This window comes from Marmota marmota, unplaced genomic scaffold (genome assembly GCF_001458135.2).
Source record: "Marmota marmota marmota unplaced genomic scaffold, marMar, whole genome shotgun sequence".
NCBI lineage: Eukaryota > Metazoa > Chordata > Mammalia > Rodentia > Sciuridae > Marmota > Marmota marmota.
The window spans coordinates 21,145,827-21,167,474 of record NW_025999968.1 but is presented as its reverse complement, the minus strand read 5'-3'; the positions used below and the strand labels follow the sequence as shown (position 1 = coordinate 21,167,474).

The window sequence follows — 21,648 nt, the reverse complement described above, 5'->3', positions numbered from 1 at the left end:
CAGCTACCCAGGAAGCTGCACTCTTATTCCATGACAAAACTGTCCGTGGTATGGAGAAAACAGAGGATCTGTCCTTGTTGGTTCCACTCGGTACTTGTAATGCTCCTAGTACACCTTTGAGTAACAGCTTTTGGCTGCAGGTGAGCAGCTGTGTTGGAAAATGAGTAGTGTTCCACATGAGTGAGTTTGCTAAATAATTGTTACGTAGTCTTTCTGTATCAGCACTTAACATACTTAAGTATTATTGAGGGGAGATCTTCTTGACTAGATTTCTCTCTCCTGTGCAGCTATGAGATGTTGGTTCCTGCTGAATCCAGAGAGGCTCCCAGATCATTGTTTATTGAGAATCTGGTCAGAATGTGACCTACAGCTGAAAAACCTAGAAGAGGTGTTAGTTATAGAACATGTGGTTCCTCAGACCCACTCCAGGTGGCTTCCTTGGCAATCAGGCCCCAAATCTATTTCGTAAACCCAGTTCTTCAGGTGATTCTGATGTTGTTGGATAGAGGCTCTGAGGAGTACAGAGGGTAAGGACTTGGTCTATTTGTTGCTCAGTTCCCAAGAATAGTGCCTGGCACATACAAGTATGTATTGTATACCTGTTGAATGTGTGAGTAATCGAGTCCAGTCTTATGCTTCTTACTGGCTAGGAGTTAGAGACTCTTGTTAGAGTTTAACAAAACATAAGAGAGCTAAGTGATAGATCCAGGGACTATCTGTAAATTATTTGAACTTTAGAATGTTGATGTGTCCACTTTACTTTCATGGTCCAGAATTTTGTTTTATGTCTGACAGAGAGTAAGGATTCCTGTTTTTCAGCTATGGTATAAATAATATTGCTTAAAAATGAACAGCTTCTGTGTTACACTGACCTTCATACTTGGGCTGTTTGGCCATATTCATTCCCAAATTTCTATTAATAAATAAGGCGAGGCTTTTTAGAATTTCAGGGTAGTTTCATTTCTGCCTATGTGTGGTTATGATTTTTGTATCTCACTCCCTGTCATGAGGAAAGTGTGTGCTTTCTAAAAATATTTCTATTGAAATACTCCCAGGTCCCAAAGGGGGTTAAATTGTGAGCAAACAATAGAAACAGATTGTTGTCTTTCATATAGTTTGAGATTGTCTGGATTAGAACATGTTTTTCTTTTCCTTTTAGTTCTGTGTCTGAAAGTACTATTCTTTTGAGTCTTTCTGTGGTTTTTTTCTTTTTTTTTTCACTGAGCAGACATCTTACTATCCACTGTTACTAGTATCTTTAGCTACTATAGTCCAGTTTTTGGGGTGTGTGTGTGTGTGTGTGTATTTTTAAAACAACTGAAAAGGAATTTGTTCCTGTTTAGTCATTTTTTTCCCCACCAGCCCCACTTCCTTCTTTATGACTTTAGAGAAAGATGATATAGAATGGGCTGGTATATTCTTTCAAGAAATCTATATACTGTCTCATTAAGAAAATGCAGAATCATATTTATTATTGTTCTCAGTGGAATGGGATTTTCTGATGAAAGTAAGCAGGTGTGTTAGTTGACCTGTTTCTCTGAACAACTTAGAGGAGGGAAAGTTTATTTTGGCTCACAGTATTGGAGGGTCAGTTCATGGTGGCCTGACCCCGTTGCTCTGGGCCCCAGATGAGTTAGAACATAATGGCAGGAGAGTGTGGTTGAGGAGCAAATCCGAGGAAGAGAGAAAGAGGAGGGAAGAGGACCCCCTTCCAGGGTATGCCTCTAGTGATCTACTGCCTCAGCCCACCCATCCACAATTACCACTAAGTTATTCCATTCAAACTAGCATAGACTGATTAGGTTACAACTGTCATAATGTGATCATTTCACTTCTGACTATTCCTGCACTCACATAGGATATTTGGGGGAACACTTCATCCAAATCATAGCAGCAGGTACAAACTTGTAACAGACTTATAAAATTCATATAATGTATAATATTCTATTATCTTCACAATTCCAATCATGATGCTAGGCTCTGGGATACATACATGAATGCTACACTTACTGAATTTAATAAATGCATATTCTGGCAAATGGAAAACCAGCTGTATGATAATAAAGAGCAGTAAATGTGTGAGAGTATTGTAGGATACTGTGGAACAGTGGGAACACAAAAAGTACAGTCAAAACTAGAATTAAACTATAAAGGATTAGGATTGTTTTGGGTGGGGAAGGATATTGCTGGCAGGAGAAGAAAGTGGTTTGCTGGCCTGTGAACTTGGCCTATTCTAGTATGTGAAGTGGTTTTGTGTGACAACTGTATCTGGAGCCAGGTTGTGAATAACTTTATCTGTCTATGCCAAGGACTCTTGTTTTATTGATCAGCCAATAGAAATTTATTAAAGTATTTTTTGAACAGGAGGATGTCATGATAAGACATTAACAGTCACTTTGACTATCATTTGGAAAGAATGGATTAAAGCAGAGCAATCCTAAAGATACAGAAGACCAGGCTGAAGTTGCAGCTCAGTGGTAGAGCACACTTGCCTGGCATGTGTGAGGCCCTGGGTTCGATCCTCAGCACCACATATAAATAAATAAATAAAATAAAAAATCCATTGACAACTAAAAAAAATAAAAATAAAAAAAGATAGGAGACCTTTTAATCTGGAAAAGAAGTGGGAAACATTTAATTAAATGATTTTTATCACTAAATCAAAAATTTTAAATGTGTTGTTTGCTTTAAAACTCAATACATTTTAAAATTTTCATTTAGCAATAAAAATCATGGGAATTATATAGCAAATAAGTTTCATAAACTTACAAGTAGTATCCAGAAATATTTTTTGTCATGATTTGAGCATTAAATCATTTCGTGTTTGCACCATACTTGTGTGCTGATTTACTGTTAGGTTTTTTTGGCATTTTTGGGTGTATTCATAGTGTGTACATAGAACTAATTGTAGATACTTGAAAAAAAGTTTTGCCTTAATCCCATGAACTCAGCTGCATTTTCTGCAGAGCTTTTGTTTTGGAAGAGAAATTTACCAGTTTGATTTAGTCTCATTAAGACAGTATATTTACTGAAAGTTCTGTAAACACTCTAAATAAGTAGAATTCCAGGAATCATGAAGCAAGAACTAGGAGATTAAAATTAAGTGCTTATATGTTTAGATAGTTTTTAGGTAAGTCATTTGAAATGTTACAGAATTCACTTATAAAAATGCTAAGGTCAGGGCTGGGGTTGTAGCTCAGTGGCAGAGCACTTGCCTCGCACACATGAAACACTGTGTTTGATCCTCAGTACCACATAAAAATAAATGAACAAAATGAAGATATTGTGTCCATCTATAACTAAAAAAATTTAAAAAGATATTAAAAAATGTAATCAGTGTTATTGTAAATGATATACCAAATCTTTGTAACATTCTCTTATTACATTTATTTTGACAGTTGGTAGTTGTCTTTGATTTGAATTTATACTAGTATCAACTTATGTGTTATTAAAAAATGACAACCGGGATCCAAGATGGCAGGCTACAGGAAGGCTGCATTCTGTATTGCTCCATGACCTGGGATTCTAGTAGTGGGAATGTTGTTTCTCTGGGAGTTATTAGAGGACCTTGACAGCTGATCCCAAGCAGGACCACCAGCATCAGCATCTGAGTGGAGCACCTGGCTACCCACAAGCAGGACCACACTGTTTCTGTGTGGACTCCCATCTAGTAACATGGGGATCCCCTGGTCCCCTCCATCTTGAGATACTGCAACCACTGTCATAGTCCCCTACACATGGTAACCAGCACCTGGGGACACAGGGCAGGGACTGGAGACAGCCGCCAGCCACAACACTGTATGCCACAGAGCTGTATCTCTGACATACCGCTCAACACTACACATGGCCCAACCGGGCCGGACACGACACCCCATCTCTGAAAGCAGCTGCTTCCATCTTATGACACCTTGGTCACCATCTTTAGTTGGGGCACCTCCCAGCTTGGGACACCTGCTGTGGCCTAGAAGCAATATCAAGGTACCTGTATGGTCCTTGCTTAGCATCTGGACAGCCATCTTAAGTGACAGTCACCATTTTAAGAAAAAATTTTACTTTCCTGCCCAAGGTTGTTTCTGAGAAAGGCTCAACACTCGCTCATACCAACCCCATCCTTAACTGCTGCATGAGGACCTGCCTGGCTCTAATCCTTGAATCTGCCCTGTGAAAGTCCCGAACCCAAGCCTGTTTTGCCTCTCTCTGTCTATGGAGAGATGTACCTTTATTTGTCAGCTCTGACAAACTCTTTATTTGTATCTCTGCCTGGTCACTGTCTTTCATTTCTCACTCACCCATCTCCCAGTTCCTTGCTTTCCTTTAAGTGCCTATAGTCCCCTACTCCCCCCTCTCCCCCACAGCCACTAACCCGGCACAGCCCATAGCTCACAAAACCTTCCCCTGAACTGCTCAGTACAGAACAGCTTTGTGGCAGTTGCTCAGCCCCCAGAATGCAGCCCACATGACTTCTGGGGAGAGAGGTTCCTGATTGGGAAGTAGAAAGGGAGGGGGCGAGTGAGATCCAGTTTAGAGACTAAATTAGAGACCAAGAATTGTGAGGTCTATAGGTGATATAAGGAGACAAGACTAGCCGCCCACATCACACAAGCAGGCCTCAAAGGAGATCCTTGAGGTGTAGTCTCCCATTGGGGACCAGCAAGTGCTATACCCCACCTCCAGGAGCTCCACCCCAAGACCAATCCTCCCACTCTAATAACCTTCACCATCCCGAGGGTAGAGATACCAGCTAACAACAGACAACCCCACCTATTGGATGAGAAGGGAAGCAGGAAAGATATTGAACTGTAACAAAACCAATCCTTATATTTTCCTTGGAGATTTTTTTCTTTTTTTTTTTTCTTCTTTTTTCCCTCTCTCTCTTTTCCTGCCCTCACATCCCCAACATTTGTGAAACCAAGTACTTTTCATGAATTAGGCTACTGAAGACTGCAATGTCTGAATAGTAGGTTGTGTTATATATTCATGTATCTCCAATTTTTACATTTTTTATTTTTCTTAATTTTTATGTTTGTTTTTTGTACTCTCTCTATTGTCTTCCCACTTACTTGTCTCCCCAAAATCACTTTCTCTCTTATCTTCTGCTACTAGCCAACTTATTTAGATTCCTCTCTCAAGTGTCCTAAGATCTAATAACTCTATATCCTCACCCCTTACCTCCTTAACACCTCTTCCTACACCTCACCCCTGGTTCTCTCTTTGTCCACCAACAGAAACTGTAGACCCTTTTGCAAACCTATGTTTTTATTATCTACAGTTTATATTGTAGATAATAATTGAACTCAACATTTCTGTATATTGTGACAAAACCGTAAACATCTTAATAGCAACTATTTGGTTTAAGGCTGCATATTGTTTGTATTAGGATCTGTTAATATTATTCTGCTCCTTAAAGGAGAGGTACTGGAACCCTGCAGGAACACTAAAAACTGTAACACCTCAGTTCCGCAGTTTAGAAGGGAAGATACATGAACATGAAAAAACAAAGGAAGAAAGTGCCCCAAACAAAGCAAGATACTACATATTAGAATCCATGGCCAGCACAACAGAAGAAATGATGAATAAGGAGTTCAGGATATACATAATTAAAATGTTCTGTGAATTAAAGAATGATATAATAGAGCAAATACAGATAGCAAAAGATCATTTTGATAAAGAGCTACATAAGCAAATACAAGAAGCAAAAGATTACTTCAATAGGAAGATAGAGTTCTGAAAAAAAAAAAACAGATATCCTTGAAATGAAGGAAACAATAAATCAAATTAAAAACTCAATAGAAAGTATCACCAACAGATTAGACTTGTAGACCAATGGTACAGAATAGAAGACACAGAGACAAACCCACCTAAATACAGTTGGATTCCTCTTTTTGTCTCATACTAGACAAAGGTGCCAAAAATATATTGAAGAAAACATAGCCTCTTCAACAAATGGTGCTGGGAGAACTGGAAATCCATATGCAGCAAAATGTAATTAAGCCCCTATCTCTCACCATGTACAAAACTCAAAGTGGAGCAAGGACCTAGGAATTAGACCAGAGACCCTGCACGTAATAGAAGAAAAAGAAGGCCCAAATCTTCATCATGTGGGATTAGGCCCCGATTTCCTTAACAAGACTCCTATAGCACAAGAAATAAAAATCAAGGATCAATGAGTGGGATGGATTCAAACTGAAAAGCTTCTTCTCAGCAAAAGAAACAATAGTGAGGTGAATAGAGGGCCTACAGAATGGGAGCAAATTTTTACCACACACATATCAGAGCACTAATCTCTAGGATATAGGAAGAACTCAAAAAACAACACCCCCCCCAAAGAAAACACCCAAATATCTCAATCAATAAATGAGCCAAGGAACTGAACAGACACTTCTTAGAAGATGATATACAATCAACAACAAATATATGAAAAAATATTCAACATCTCTAGCAATTAGATAAATGCAAATCAAAACTACTCTAAGATTTCATCTCATTTCAGTTAGAATGGCAGCTATAAACAACAATAAGTGTTGGCAGGGATGTGGGGAAAAAAGAACACTCATACATTGCTGGTAGAACTGCAAATTGGTGCAGCCATTGTGGAAAGCAGTATGGAGATTCCTTGGAAAACTAGGAATGGAGTCACCATTTGACCCAGCTATTGTACTCCTTGGTCTATACTCAAAGGACTTAAAAACAGCATAATAAGTGACTCAGCCACATCAATATTTATAGAAGCACAATTCACAATAGCTAAATTGTGGAACCAACCTAGATACCCTTCAGTAGATGAATGGATAAAGAAACTGTGGTATATATACACAATGGAATGTTACTCAGGAATAAAAGAGAATGAAATCATGGCATTTGCAGGTAAATGGATAGAATTGGAGAATATCATGCTAAGTGAAGTAAGCCAAACCCCAAAAACCAAAGGCCAAATATTTTCTCTGATATATGGAAGCTGATCCATAATGGGGTTTGGGGCGGGGGCATGGGAGGAATGGAGGAACTTTATATAAGGCAAAGGGAAGGGAGGGAGCTGGAGGGTAGGAAAGATGGTGGAATGAGACGGACATCATCACCCAAAGTACCTGTATGAAGACACAAATGGTGTGACTCCACTTTGTGTACAACCAGAGACATGAAAATTTGTGCTCTGTATGTGTACTATGAATTGAAATGCATTCTGCTATTATGTATAACAAATTAGAATGAATAAATAAATTAAAACAACAACAAAATAACAACTGGATTGTAATTAACCTTGTGGCAACAGAAAATAGATGTTAATTTTTAAAATAGCAACCACTGAGACATATGTATAATATATATATTATACATATACATATTTTTAATACAAATGTATATGTATTATACATATACATATTTTTAATACATATGTATATGTATACAGGTTAAATTTCTATATTGTTCATTATTAATTTGTACATCTGTGCCCTGATTTTCCCTATAGAATCTTCTGTGTATTTAACATACAACTTACATATTTGTCTTTTGTACAGGCTTGTGTTTCCTATTTACATTTAAAAGATATTAGAGCTAGGTCTATGTATTCCTGCAAAGAATCTGAGACTTAATGAATTTTTAATCTAGTATATTTTCCAGGTATTTGTGACATTTCTTACATTTCTGTCTTTTGACTGCCACCATTTGTTCCTTGGATACTGTACACAATCACTGGATTTTAGGCTAGAAAATCTAAGCATCAGACATTGCATCTTCTCTTTCTACTCCATTTGCTTTGGGACTGACCTTTATGTGGTCTGAGCTGTTGCTCTGTTGCCAGTGACCATGACCCCAAGATTTGTCGGCAGGCAGGCACCTTCCTGCTTATTCTTGTACCTGCCTCAGAGCCCTGAAGTTTCCCTACTGCATGCCTGTAGGACAAAGATCATGTTCTGCAACGGGTTGAGCCAGTTTTTCATAGTAAAGCATCCATTAACCTTTGGTCTCCTTCTTATCTCTTATAGGACCTCTGCCTGACACACGTTCTATGTTTTTGTCTTATATTAAAAACAAACATGGGTTCCTGAAAATGCCATATTCTCTAGATCCTCTGTTTTTGTACTTCCTCTGGGGCACTTTTGGGCCAGGCAGAATGGATTGTTTCCTCTGTGCTTCACAGCACTTTGTGATTTCAGCAGTTTTAATTTTTATAAATTGTATTATTGAAATTTCTACATCAGTGTCCCCAACTAGACTGAGTTTTACAAAGTGCCAAACCTACATGTTTTTATGTGCTAAAAACCAAGTGTAGACTTTGGCTTATGGTAGATAGTCATGATAATAGAGTGGAGCTACTGGTTTTGTCTAGGATTAGGAAAGTATGAAAACAAGATAATGTATAAACACAGAGATAAGAATATTTAGGTCTCAAATGTATAGGTGCCTGATAGGCAGAGTAGTTTCTTATGTCATTCCTTTTGGCATCTGTGAAGACAAATAATAATTAGAAGTGACTATCCAGAAAATTGGATTCCAGAGTTGCCATCTGGGATACATTTGGGGCAAGATCAACCTGCATCCAGTTTTGAGTATTCCCAGAGTTTGCTAGCTGAACCTCTATGTGTATAATGATTTGCTGAATAGAAATATCTCTCAGCACAGACATTAAAAAGGGATCTAACTGTGGAGAACCTGAAGATAAATAAATCTTCATGTGCTAGCACTTTCCCTTGTTATAATAGACCTATGTTGTTCTGGTACATCATTACTGTGATCTTGATTACCAAAATCAGAAGATATGAAGCATACTGGACTCACAAAAGTTACTGAAACCTGGATGGACATATTTGTATGTTTTTTCAAGTGTTGATATTCAAATAAGCATATATATACATATATATACATATATACATACATATACATACATATATATACATACACATATATATATATACATATATATATATACATATATATACATACATATATATATATATATTTTGGTATTGGTATTGAATTCAGGGGCACTCAACCACTGAGCCACATCTCCAGCCCTCTTTTGTATTTTATTTAGAGATTTAGAGACAGGGTCTCACAGAGTTGCTTAGCACCTTGCCGTTGCTGAGGCTGGCTTTCAATTTGAGATCCTCCTCTATCAGCTTCCTGAGCTGCTGGGGTTACAGGTATGCACCACTGTGCCCGGCCTCAAATAAGCATATTCCTCAAATATTTTGTGTATGAATACTTTGAGCACTGCAGATAAAGTAACATTCAATTTTTGGCATAAATATAGAAAATGTATGAGTCGAATTATTCTCTTTTAATTTCAAAAGCAACTTTTTTTTTTTTTTATTTTTCAGTGCTGAAAATGAGCCCATGAGCACAAGTCAGAAAAAGGAAAATGTACTTTCATCAGACGCAGTAAAGGTATAGTTTTAAATTAATGTTATCAATTTAATCACAATGATATATTGTTAATGTTAATCCCAAGCGCATATTTTAAATTACTGCACATTTTTTCTTTTAGATTCTGTATCTTATTGTACTTTTCAAAAAGAGACTCATATTATTACTTTATGTGGAAATTCAATCCAGCTCTGTTGAACATTAGCATCATGAGATGGGGCAGCTTTGGGACAGAAAGAAGAACCCTGAGAAGGCAGTTTAGAGAGTGATGGTCTCAGTTTTGCCACTAATCAGCTGCATGGCCTTCAACAGAGAAACTTAATTTTTTTGTGCCTTACTCTTCTAATCTGTATATCATATTACATGATCTCCACGGTCTGTTTTCCCTAGAAAGTTCTTAGATGTAGGTTGCATTTCTGAAATGCTGTAGACAACTATTAATCAGTTTGGGGGAAGTAGAAATTAATTACATGTCCCCACATGCCATCGCTCTGTGATGCATGAGTTTGGTAGGCTTACATATAAATTGGTCTTCTTTGCTTATATAGGACAAGCACAAAAAACATATAAGCCTTATACCTACCTACCCAGTTATTGGTAAGTGGTTGAAAATTAATAAATGTTTCAGTCTTTCTTTTCATAAGTGATTTTCTAGGAACCGGATGTTTGTGTTCTTTGGCCAGATATGCTCTTCTACAATCTTGGCTTTTGGTCCCAGTTGCTTTCTTTTTACATGATTTGTAACAGTCAGTCAGAGGGACAGTTTGCACTTTCTAAGGATTCCAGGGCAAATTAGCTTGGTTAAACAGTCATGTGAATTTTTTAAGTACTAATATGGATACTTTTTAACATTTTTGAAACCTATATAAAATCCAAGGACATTGAATATGGCAAGGATCATGTTTGCATTCTTTATTCCTCCTGCCTTCTTCATGCCAGTGGAAAATTAAATATTTATTGAAAGAGAAAAAAATCCTGGATCACCCTGCTTCCATTTCTTCACTCCTTTGTGAGTTTGGCTACTAAATCCTGTTCTTGGGTTCTATAATACCTTTCCCCTACTTCTCTTCTGCAGCCAACAGTTAGCCATTCTGTCACTTTACCATTGGACAAGCTTTATAGTTGTTATATGCCATGAAGTTGCCCTACGCAAGATTTTCACTTCTAGTACTTAAATATGAAACTTCACCCATGTTGTTTCACAGAAAGGCTGTGCTTCTGAGATCTCAAACTTGGAATTTTCTTTGGATACCAACTCCTGCCTGTTCATCTTAATTCCTCATGGCCTCTGAATTCTTGACCTACACTAAACCTTCCTGCTTTCTTTGCTCTCTCCTCTTCTCTTGGTCTTTTCCTGTTTCCCTACTCAGGCTCTTTCTGTGGTCCTGTTCTTTCAGCTACAATTTTCCTTTAAGGAAAAAAAAAAAGAAAAAAAGTCTTCAGTCTTAAAACTCTTTTATTCCCAGTAGTTCTGTTTTCCACCTTCAGAGATTTGCTCCAGGAAGTTCCAGCTTTGTGGATTTAGTAAATATTTATGGTGGCAAAAATAATGCTGGACGTCTATGCTAACAGCCTTTTCCTATTTTTGTTAATATCTTAGTCCATACAATCTTTTTGTTACGCTCTTAATATCTTAGTTTGAGTGTCCAGGATCATTTCATTCTGGGATCTAGGTCCCTAAGTAAATACCATTCACAGTCATAGGCTGTTTTACTGATGACTTGAAGCCTTTAAGGTTACTTGTACATGGGAACCTGGATTAGCTCATAATAAAAAGAGCACATGGCATTCTCTGGGGTAGCATTTTGGCCCGTGTAACCTTTTGTTTTTCTCATTCTTCTGAAAACTACCAGTAAAATTTCTTCAACCTAATCACACAGATGCCAGCACTCAGCCTCAGGCCTTAGGGGGAGCAAAACAGGTTAAAAACTGTTTGCAATAACATTTAGTCTCTTGCCGTTTGGAACATTTTCAGTTGAAGATTTTTCATTTACCAAGTGGCATAAAACATGCCTTTTGTTTTCTTTCTAATGAATAGTTCCTGAAACAGCACTCCACTGTAGTTTGGCATTTTTCACTGTGTGCTTCCATCTTGTTAGCCTGGATTTGATAATGCCTTCTGTGATAAGAAGGAAAAAAATGTGCATTTTTCTTCCCAAGTCTGAGTCATAAATAACATTTATATATGATGAATATATTCTTATATATATCTTATTATGAGTGTTTGGCCTTTAAGATGCTGACTCAAGATGTCAGAAATTGTTGGCTAGGGGACAAGTTTGAGCTACAAAAATTAATTGCAGTTTTATAATATAATACAAGATAATTTTATAATTATCTTTGGACACTATGATTTTTAAAATACCACTTACATGCTGCACAGCTTATGCTGTTTTGATAACATTGTTATCTAATACTTGAATCTGTTCATCTACTGGAATGTTTTTCTTTTATATTAATCACGTTTTGTATCTACCTGGAGAAACTTTCGGATATTTAGTTCTCATTTTACCATTATCTTGTAGCCTTAGCCTCTTGATGCATTCACATCACTTTTATTTAAATGGGGGAAGGCATGTTGTTAAGCCCTGTTCCCTTCTGCCTATTTGAGAGGAATGGGTATCCCTTTGTTCCTTCCAAGGCTAAGTTCCCAGCAGCCTGTACCTGTGTCCCATATCAGTGAAATGGTGCCTTTACCCTAACCCTAACTTTAACCATAACTCAGGAAAAATAGTTCTTGGAATAAAACATCTGGCCAAAACTTGGAAATATATCTTTGTTTGAGAATGGTGGTGATTTATTCTGGGTGAACAGTGTAGAAATCAGCTATTAGAAAGAAACATTTTGGAACGAAGGCATACAAGAATATATTGAACTTTGTCCAGAAATCAAAATCCTTATCTCTTGATTGCTTTTATAGAGTGCCATCAAGGTACTTAAAATGGAGATTGCAGTGTGCATTGCTATACTGTCCAAGTGACCAAAAGTGGTGCTGGTCAAAGTTCTTGGATGTCAAATGTATTTTAAATTATTTGGTTTGATTTGCAGCATTTCAGCGTGTTATAGACCTGGAATGATCCTTCACTCTGGTATAAGTGAATACCTTACATAAGGAAACTGGGAAGGATCTTCTAATTTATTGATTTTTTTTTTTTTTTTTTAATTTGAGAAACTTTGTCTCCACAGGTTCCAGGTATGGAATCTGGAATAGTAGAGGCGACTCCAAAAACCTCTCAGAGGATCAAAAACATTGATCTTTCTGGCTCATTTGTTTTTACTGAATAAGTCCTTTTACCACAATAGGAAGGAATGGCTTTCCCTTCATGTCATAGCTTCTTCCTTCTTTCTCTTCTTGCTTTATACTCCTGCCCAGCTTGATTTGATTTCTGACTACATCTTAGGTTATGTAGGACAAAGCCCACATCTCTGTCTCCATCTCAACATGTATTCCTGACATTCAGAGTGAGAAAGCCAATTCTTTGAGCCTTTCCTTTGAGATATCACCAGGTAAAAGATTTGTTTTAACTTATTTTGTTCTAACTTCCTTCTATTTTTGTATATTTGGTCCTAGTAAAAGGTACTATTATATTTCCCAAACTTGGCACCTGGGAGTGATTCTCTCATTTTGTTTTCTTTCTCATTGTATCAATGCGCACGAACAACTCATCTTTCCTGTCCTTACCTCTTGCCACTATCTAACTGATTTTTTTAAAATATATTTTTTAGTTGTAGTCGCACACTATTTATTTTATTTATTTTTATGTGTTGCTGAGAATTGAACCCTGGGCCTCACATGTGCTAGACGAGCACTCTACTGCTGAGCCACAACCCCAGCCCTGATTTTTTATTTAGATTAGAACTGACGTTTTTTATTTAGATCAGCAATTTCCACCCCCCGCCCCAACTTTTCTTTTGGTTCTGATTCATATAATGATGACTGCTTGGGGATAACTATGGTTAAGGGCATTTATCTGGAGATATGTATTCCTGTGTTAAAACTTATGTGGAGATGAAAAACAGTGAAAGTAATACCATTGATAAAACCTTGATTCCATTCTATTGCAGTTTTTAAAAGTGAAATTCCAGGTTTTTAATTAATATTGGTAGAGTTATTTATGACAGCTCAGAAATAATTATTAGCAACGGTGTGTTATGATGTAGAAGTTGCAAATAGCTTAGTTGTTTTTGTATTAAGCCATAACCAAATCAGGTAGGGCAAAATAATTTATGGCCTATCTACTTTGTCTGTTCTTATTTTCTATTGAATAATGTATTCTGTGATAAAGACGTAAAGTTACCTTTCAAGCAAAATTACTTTAATAATAGAAGTATAAACAGTTTATCTTTACATCTTAATATTATCTGTAAAATCCATATATTGTTAAGGCAAATTTGTATCAGTAGTGACTATGGAGTAAATCAAACAGTTCACCACAACTAAACCGATTATGACAGTCAGTGGTGATTTTTATTTAAAACTTTAGTATCACTTAGACTTTAACTCAAGGTAGTGGTAATAATAATTTGATGCTGAAATATTTTTTTTTCAAAATTGAGGGAATTTCAACTATTAGTGGTACAATTTCAACAACTGGCAACAATTGGCAAATTTGCCAAGTAATATGAGGCAGCCAGATGTCTTAATGGAATCTTAACTAGAATTCTCTAGAAAGCAGCTTGTTTCAGTTTACAAATGCCAAATTTTAGTACCTTTTAATGACTAAGGTAATAGTCCTACTTATGACAACAACATAAGAAGTTGTTTGCTTTCCCTCTGTGGTGGCAGAGAAGACATAGGATGATAGGGATATCCATGGGAAGAACATATACACAGTCTTCACACTAAAAACCTTGAGTTATGGCAGGGCACAGTGGCTCACACCTGTAGTCCCAGTGGCCTGTGAGGCTAAGGCAGAAGGATTGCCAATTTAAAGCCAGCCTCAACAATTTAGCGAGCCCTTAAGCAACTCAGTGAGACCCTGTCTCTAAATAAAATACAAAAAGGGCTGGGAATATATCTCAGTGGTTAGGTGCCCCTAGGTTCCATTCCCGGTACCAGAAAACAAAACAAAACCAAAAAAAACCTTGAGTTGTGGTAGGAATTTCCAAAGAGAGGAAGGGATAAGTGGTCTCAGCCATTGGAATAGCAATATTCCAAGAGATAATACAGTAAGAGACAATGAAAGGAAGGAAGGGAGGAAAGAAGGGAGGCAGAATAAAAGAGTGAGAATGCTTATGCTGACATTGAACATTCCAAGCATGAGCAGCAAGAGATGAAATTGGAGAATGCTTCAGGGGCTAGATTCATCAAAAACCCAAAGGCCATGGTAGGGAGTTTGACAGCAATGCACAACCACTGAAAAACTTTAACATATTGTATTTGACCTGTACAAGAGTGCTTTGCCTTTTGAATGGACAGTAGATTGAAGGACAACAAGAATGATATCAAGGAAACTGGTTAGGACACTGCCAACACTATTCTAGGTTAGGGGGTTATAGTGTCCTGATGGCTGACTGTAACAAGAAGTGAGGATTTTATAATTTCTAGAAAATGGAAGAATGGAAATACAGGGTGGTCAGGTTTAGTTTAGGATGTATTGGCCTTGAGGTTCCAGTGAAGCATCCAGATGCAGATTAATGTCTGTTTGATGGTGAGATGTGCAGGTCCATAGCTTAGGAGTTCAAACTGAGAATACATATCGGGGGGTAATCTGGACCACTGCATCTGTGGGAACCATGAGATCTCATGAGAAAGTGAGCACAAGCTGGAAACAGGAGGAATATGGTGTAAAAGGGATGATTACAATGTGTTCATCTTGGAGGAGATTGAGAGAATATTCAGATAGGAAGATGGGACACCTTGGAGTCTGAATGTCAGGGAAGCCAAAGAAAGAATAGTTTTCAGGAAGAGATTTCGTCTCACATTCTTTCGATGCATAATATAATGCCAACACAGGAAAAAAAAAATAGAACTAGTAAGTAGGACAGTGTCTCCCAGAGATTGTGGTCACAGCATGACCGGGAGAAAAACCAGGCAATAGGGATTTAGGAAGTGATTTGGAGGTAAAGGAAGGGTGGTGAGGGTTAATACCTCCTTTGTGAGGAGGTTGGTAGTGAGAAGAGAGAAGGCTATCTCTGTATATTAGACTAGCAAATGAGCAACTGAGGTTTCTGAGGAGACACCAGGGTGTCATGCACAGCTTAGTGAAGGAAGCAGCCCAGAGGCTGCTGCCAAAATGCAGGTAGAGGAGAGGCACACTCAGGACTATGAGGAAGTGACTCTACGAAATAGACAGTTTTAAACCAGGGAGAGAGAAGTGGGGAACTTAAGGGATATAGAAAAGTTTTGAAATTACTGCTGTAGAAATGGGGGAAGGTTTGAGACTGGTTTCTAGCTAAGGCTGTAAATCATGAATTGTAGGTGTCCTGCATCTGCAAAGCTGTGTGTTCACCCACTGAGTTTTAAAGTAAGATTCCTTCATGGATGTGGAGGAGAAAGACTGGATTTTTGCTGGGTGGAGATGACCAAAGATCAAGGGAAAGAGGCTTTGAGGTTATTGACAGTATTGGATAGCTGGACAGAGAAGATACACATATTTGTGAGAGCTGAAAGAGAATAAGAATCAGAGGGCAGAAGCTGTGGTGAGGCAGGGGACATGGTGTGATAGGCATACCTGGGACAGTGGGATAGGAGCTGGGAAGATGAGAAGGTTTGGACACTGGTGGTTGCCTGAAGTTGAGGGTCAGAGGTGGGTCAAGATGGTAAAGACAGTGACTGGGTTAGCCAGAGGAGTAGTAGGTCAGGTGGAAGCAAAAGTCACTAGAATTAAGGGTGCCAAGGAACTGGACAGGGTGAACCGAAGGGTTGTCCTTGTTGTGCACAATTCCCAAGTCAGGTGGTAGAGGCAGTCGAGGAAGAGCCCTTCTCTTTCACTCAGACTTGTCGACTCTCCCTATACCTTGACCATGCTCACTCTACCAGTCACCATGGTGGTACAGCATCTGTGACCTGCTATAGACTGCTCAAGGAGGTGACAAAATAATTCCAATAAGACCTGCAGAAAGTTTATTACATTACTAGAGTGTAGGCTCCATGGAAGCAGGGACTTGGGTGTATTTTTTCACTGTTGTATCCAAACACTTATAACAGTGTCTTACTCATTGTTTATTGAATGAATAAACCCTTTAAAGTTTGTACTACCCCTAACTGCTCCTTGGCTCACCCTGTTTTAGTGTATTGCTGACTTGGGGTTGCATTCCTCGGAAATATTCTTCCAAGTTTGTGAGAAACATTCTCACAAGTCTTGATTTCGTGAGTCCAGATGCCAGCTCTGCCTCTGAGGTCTGCCTTATTTCCCCTTCCACTTTCATGAGATCATAGCCACTTGTTGGATCTTCCTCATTGTCTCCACTCTTATAGAATTGCCCAGGGTTTAGCCATGTGCTTGTTACTTTAGGAGAAAAAGGAAATGTCCCTCCTTCTCCCCAAGGCTAAACCTCTCCCATATTAGTGATATTAGAGACTATGTTGGTCTCTTTGGCTATCATGTTCTCTGTTCTTCTGGCATCTATCATCCCTTCCCTTCCAACCTGTGTATCCCTTCCTTTAAAACAGGAACAAAAAGCCACTTCTTCATTCTTGGAACTTTAAATGTTGTCATTTTTCTTTCTGGTTATAAATCTCTCCAAAGGCTCCCTTCTAATTAGTGAGCTTTCTGATCTCTTTGTAACCTGCTCACTTCGTAGATCCTTGAGTTTAGGACTGGGCCTATGGATTTCTGAGGCATTATGACTGTTTTTCCTCCATTCATAGGGATTGTCCATGGTTCTCATTCCTTTATCCCAAAAAGTATTTGAGCATCTCTTATTGTCAGGCACGTTTCAATGTGCTAGAGATACTGCAGTGAATAACATAGACAAAAGATGTCTACCTTAGTGGATTTTATTTTCTAGTGGGGGTGGAAACCAAACAAACACAGATGTTCAAAGGTGTATATGTGTACTCTTGGCAAGTACAAGGAGGAAAATAAAACAGAAAGGAGATGGGCAGTTTTGGAATGCAGGGGTTTGCTAAGTAGGACCTTTAAATGAGGTCTGAAGGAGATAAGGAGGTGCAAATCATGTAATTATCTGGGGCAAGAACATTCTAAGCAGAGAGAGTAAGGGCAAAATTTCTAGGCAAGAGAGCGTACCTGATGTTTCTGAAGATCAGTGAGGAAGATAGCCCCTATTTTTTTTTTTTTAATCTGACAGTAGTGAAAGCATTCTTTCCTCCCTAGTGCATTTGAAAGTATTCTTTTCCCCTTTACTTTGGACACCACTCTTTTGGAGGGAGTAACCTGGCCTTATTTTTGCATTTTTCATTTCTTTCTTTGTGTGTGTGTGTGTGTGTCTGTGTCTGCATCTGCCTTTTACTCTTTTCTTTCCCTCTACAGCCCTTTCATTGGTCTCCACTCCCCTATACACAGTGTGTTGCCAAGTTGCATTCCTAAGCTGTATTTCTGACTGCCTACCAGACTTTCTGTTATCCCTCACTCTCCCTTTCTGTTATCCCTCACTGGTCACCCTGTCAAACCTCATTCTCTCTCCTCTGTCTTCTTTGGCCACACTGCTGCCATAATAAACATCCTTCAGACATCTGTGTATGTATACTGTGTGTCTAAAATGTTTTTTTGTCCTTCAGGAGTAAGCTCAGATGTTACCTTCTTTATGCGATTTCTCCCTATCTCTAGTCAAATTAATTATGTCCTTCATTACGTCTTTCTTCTGAACTCCGTAAAGTGATGCAGTGATGACTAAATTTCTTGTTAGACTGTAAGCTCCCCGAAGGCCACAGCTAAGACATATTAATCAGTGCTTCTAATGCTTTTCTATATTTCCTTGTATAAGGCATGTAGCAAAAAGAGCGGAGAGATGAATTTGCTTCAAGATTACATATTGCATATGAAGGGAAAATTTCCCAAAGATACAGATGCCTTCATGGTAGCATTCATGTATTATATGCAGAATATTAACATCATTACAAGAAACTGGAATTTATATTTTGTTTGTGGTTTCTTAAATCCTGAGTGCTTTTCATTCTACTGACTTGTTAGAACAATGGCAGACAGTCCTGTTGGCAGAGGGACATAGGCCCCACCTAATAAGGGCCTGTGGCAGGCTGAACTGCATTGCTGTCTAGGCTTAGGGCAAAGAACAGCTGCTTTAGATCAAACTTAAGATTTTAGTTATACAAATACAGATTTTATTGTAGGTTTTTACGTTGAATAGCACAGTTCTCTTTTTTTCCCCTAAATTTAATAACTTTGTTGAGGTTATTTTAATTAGAAATTTCTCCTAAGATTGTGAAGGGAAAATGAAGCAGTTCAGACATTTTAGCAAATGAAAAAATGCTCTTTGGCAAACTTACATTATCGGCATTCTAGAAGAGTAAAGCTGAAAATTGAGGCTAAGAAGAAACAAATGATTTTTAAAAATTTGTACATAACTCTGAGAAGGTTAAATGTGAAGGTGTTCATTAGCAAAATGTGTCTTCCTCCTTTAGAAAATAGAATATTATGCTTTGAAAGGAATAATCAAGTGAAAATAATAATTAAGTGAGCCAAATACTATTTTTGACAGAAATAGTTTGTTTTTAAATAATGTCTAAAGCTAATCTCCACGTTCTCTTACTTTTTAAGAACATTGCTCTAGTTTTGCAGGACTTCACTTTTGAATCTCTAAATAATTTTAAGAATATTGATGATATTTTAGTGAACAGTTCATAGTTTACTTTCTTCAGGTGGCTGTGCAGGCTATTAGTTATAGGAAAGAATTAATCAGTTTGATTGATGTTCCACATTAGTTCATTTTGACTTAGGGAGAACTATTGTGGCTGGAAATTAAACAAATTAAATAGAATAGTCAAAGGACAAAAGAAATAGTGTCTTTCCTGTGTGAGCACTTTTAAAATGTGGTGAGCCTGTCTTCTGCCACACTCTGGGCCTTTCTGTCAGCTGAGGGGAAGGGGCTGCCTGTTTACAGTGTGGGCTCTCACAAGAGCAGAAGGTTGAATGGGTTAAGAGGAGACAAGTAGGGTCAAATTGCAGTTGAAACTGTAGAATTTGAGACTTGTAGACCGCAAGGCTGGTGATATTTTTTTTTTCAGTGTAGAACCTTACAAGTACATTAAGGTCCTGACAGAAAAATGCTCCATGTTGACTTAGAACTACCCTCTGACACCTAAGGTGGGCACAGACTTAAAATATGGTTTACTTGAAATCAGTTCACTGGGTTAATAGGTTCTGAACACTTTCTCAACCTTTCGTAGGCTAAATGTGATTTGTGGTGAGTGGAATGCTTCTTTCAGCGGTTGGAAACTTGGATTCAAATGTGGAACGAGGTGAATGAACAAATGACATTATAATTATGGTGTTCTTGCTTTCTTGAAGATCAGCTTCTTGCAAAACTTTGTCATGTGAACCTTACAGTGCCCTAAGGTGGTTTTACCTTGGTGTTCTGATCTTTTTTCTGACTCACACTTGAGCTTTCCTTTTGTAAGGACTCGTGAGCCTGACAGGTGACAGATACTGTCGGATGTGCATTCCATTTACAAGTATGTGAGCAAGCATGTTTGGAAGGCAGGGTGAGTTGGCACAATGGCCTAAAGCTTTTTGGAATCCGGGAAGAGTGTGAGGTGGAATGCCAGCGTGGTCTTTGCTGGAACAGCTTGACTTTTCCGTGTGCAGAACACATATTAATGTGTGTTTGCTTTACCAGTAACTTAATTATAAGCAGAATAAACCTCTGGAAGTGTTTAATGTCTGCAAAGAATGCCCTGGGCTACCTGTTTTGCATTAACACATTATCAGGACTTTATGTTTTACTGTGAAGGGGTCACAGTGGGCCTTTTCTCTGAATTATTGCACCATCTTACTGTCTCTCCTGTTATTCTTGAAGAACAGTTTTACATAATTGTGACAGCTTCATGGACTAATGTAATGCTGAGATGATAAGGTTTGCTCAGGTGTTATTTGTCTAACATACCACGTGCTATGACAAGTTTAAATACACACAAGCTTTGCCACGAACTGTCCCTTTACTTGTCTCTCTACTTACCTCTCACTTTTGCACCATGGCCCCACTCACAGTGAACCTCTTAGAAGCTGATGCCTCACTGAACTTTCACACACCACTCACTCACTCAAATTCACTAGCATCACCTAGTCACTTTTTAGATCCCCTTCAGATGGGACACTTCCTACAGTTACCTCGTCTGCCCTTGCCTCCATCAAATGTGGACTGGTTATGCTACTCTGGGTCCCCACGTATGCTGTACTTCTCTCTTTTCCATATCTACTTTATGGCTTTGTTCGATTGGCACTTACTATGCTTAAGTGGATTGTAATCTGCCTGAAGTCTGAGAAGGCATCGTTCTGATTCACAAAGTTTCCCTGGTGTCTGGCACAGTCTGTCCTAAAATTTCTTATCAGTTAATCTGTGTTGTTTTTTAAATCATAATGCTTCTTATTTATTCTGTATGTTTTTTTTTTCAGACTCATCAAAGTGAGGAGAAAATAAACCATGCTGAGAAGCTGATCACTCTTCCAACACAGGAAGATCCCAAAAAGGCAAATGATCTTGCCGGTTCCACTTCAGATGCCAAAACAGGGGAAACTGATAGACAACCAAAAGAGAGCTTTTTTCAGTTTCTTGGTAACTTGTTCAATATCTCAGGAAAATCATCTCTTGGTGAAGCTAAGCAGTCTTCTTTCAAAGATGGCCATGATAAAACTGAAAGAGACTCTCAAACTCATGGTGACAGTCATGAAGGGATCCAAAGTGAGAGGGAGATTTTCAGTGATACACTGGGACCCCAGGCAGTTCCAACAGAAGAACAAGAGTCCATCTCAGCTGAACTCTCAGATACCTTTTCTTTGGATACAACTCAGGGCAGTGAACAGGAAACCACCGATTTGCCAAAGTAAGTAGAATTTAATTAAGTCAAAAAGTCAAGCTTTTGGACCTAGCTTTTAAACGTAAGTTCTAATTCTCATTAATTGGAAGAAAAAGTATTTGGTAATATCGTTACTGCTATGTAAAAGACAGTAAGATTTTTTTGGACCATCCTGGAAATCTAACACCTTTTCAGCTATTTTGGGGGCAAGACTACTAGTGCCTTTTAGGTAATTAATTGTCACAGTAGAAGATTTTTTTAATTTTTTTTTAATTTAAGCCTTCTTTGAATGGGAGTGTTTTTGTTTTTTTTTTTTTTTTTTTTTTTTTTTTTTTTTTTTTTTTTTT

General features: G+C 38.1%; 1 protein-coding gene across 3 annotated transcripts in view; it reads left to right on the top strand.

Annotated features, from left to right (window-relative positions):
* Window positions 1-21,648, top strand: part of Crybg3 (crystallin beta-gamma domain containing 3) — a 120,463-nt gene that overhangs the window by 16,512 nt on the left and 82,303 nt on the right. For all 3 annotated transcript variants that reach the window (XR_007347691.1, XM_015478299.2, XM_048803484.1), the window contains exons 2-3: window positions 9,321-9,387; window positions 20,901-21,328. Coding sequence is in view for 2 of the 3 variants with exons in the window: in XM_015478299.2 (XP_015333785.2) it covers window positions 9,321-9,387; window positions 20,901-21,328 (495 nt within the window). In the remaining variant the exon portion in view is untranslated. The remainder of the gene's footprint in view (window positions 1-9,320; window positions 9,388-20,900; window positions 21,329-21,648) is intronic.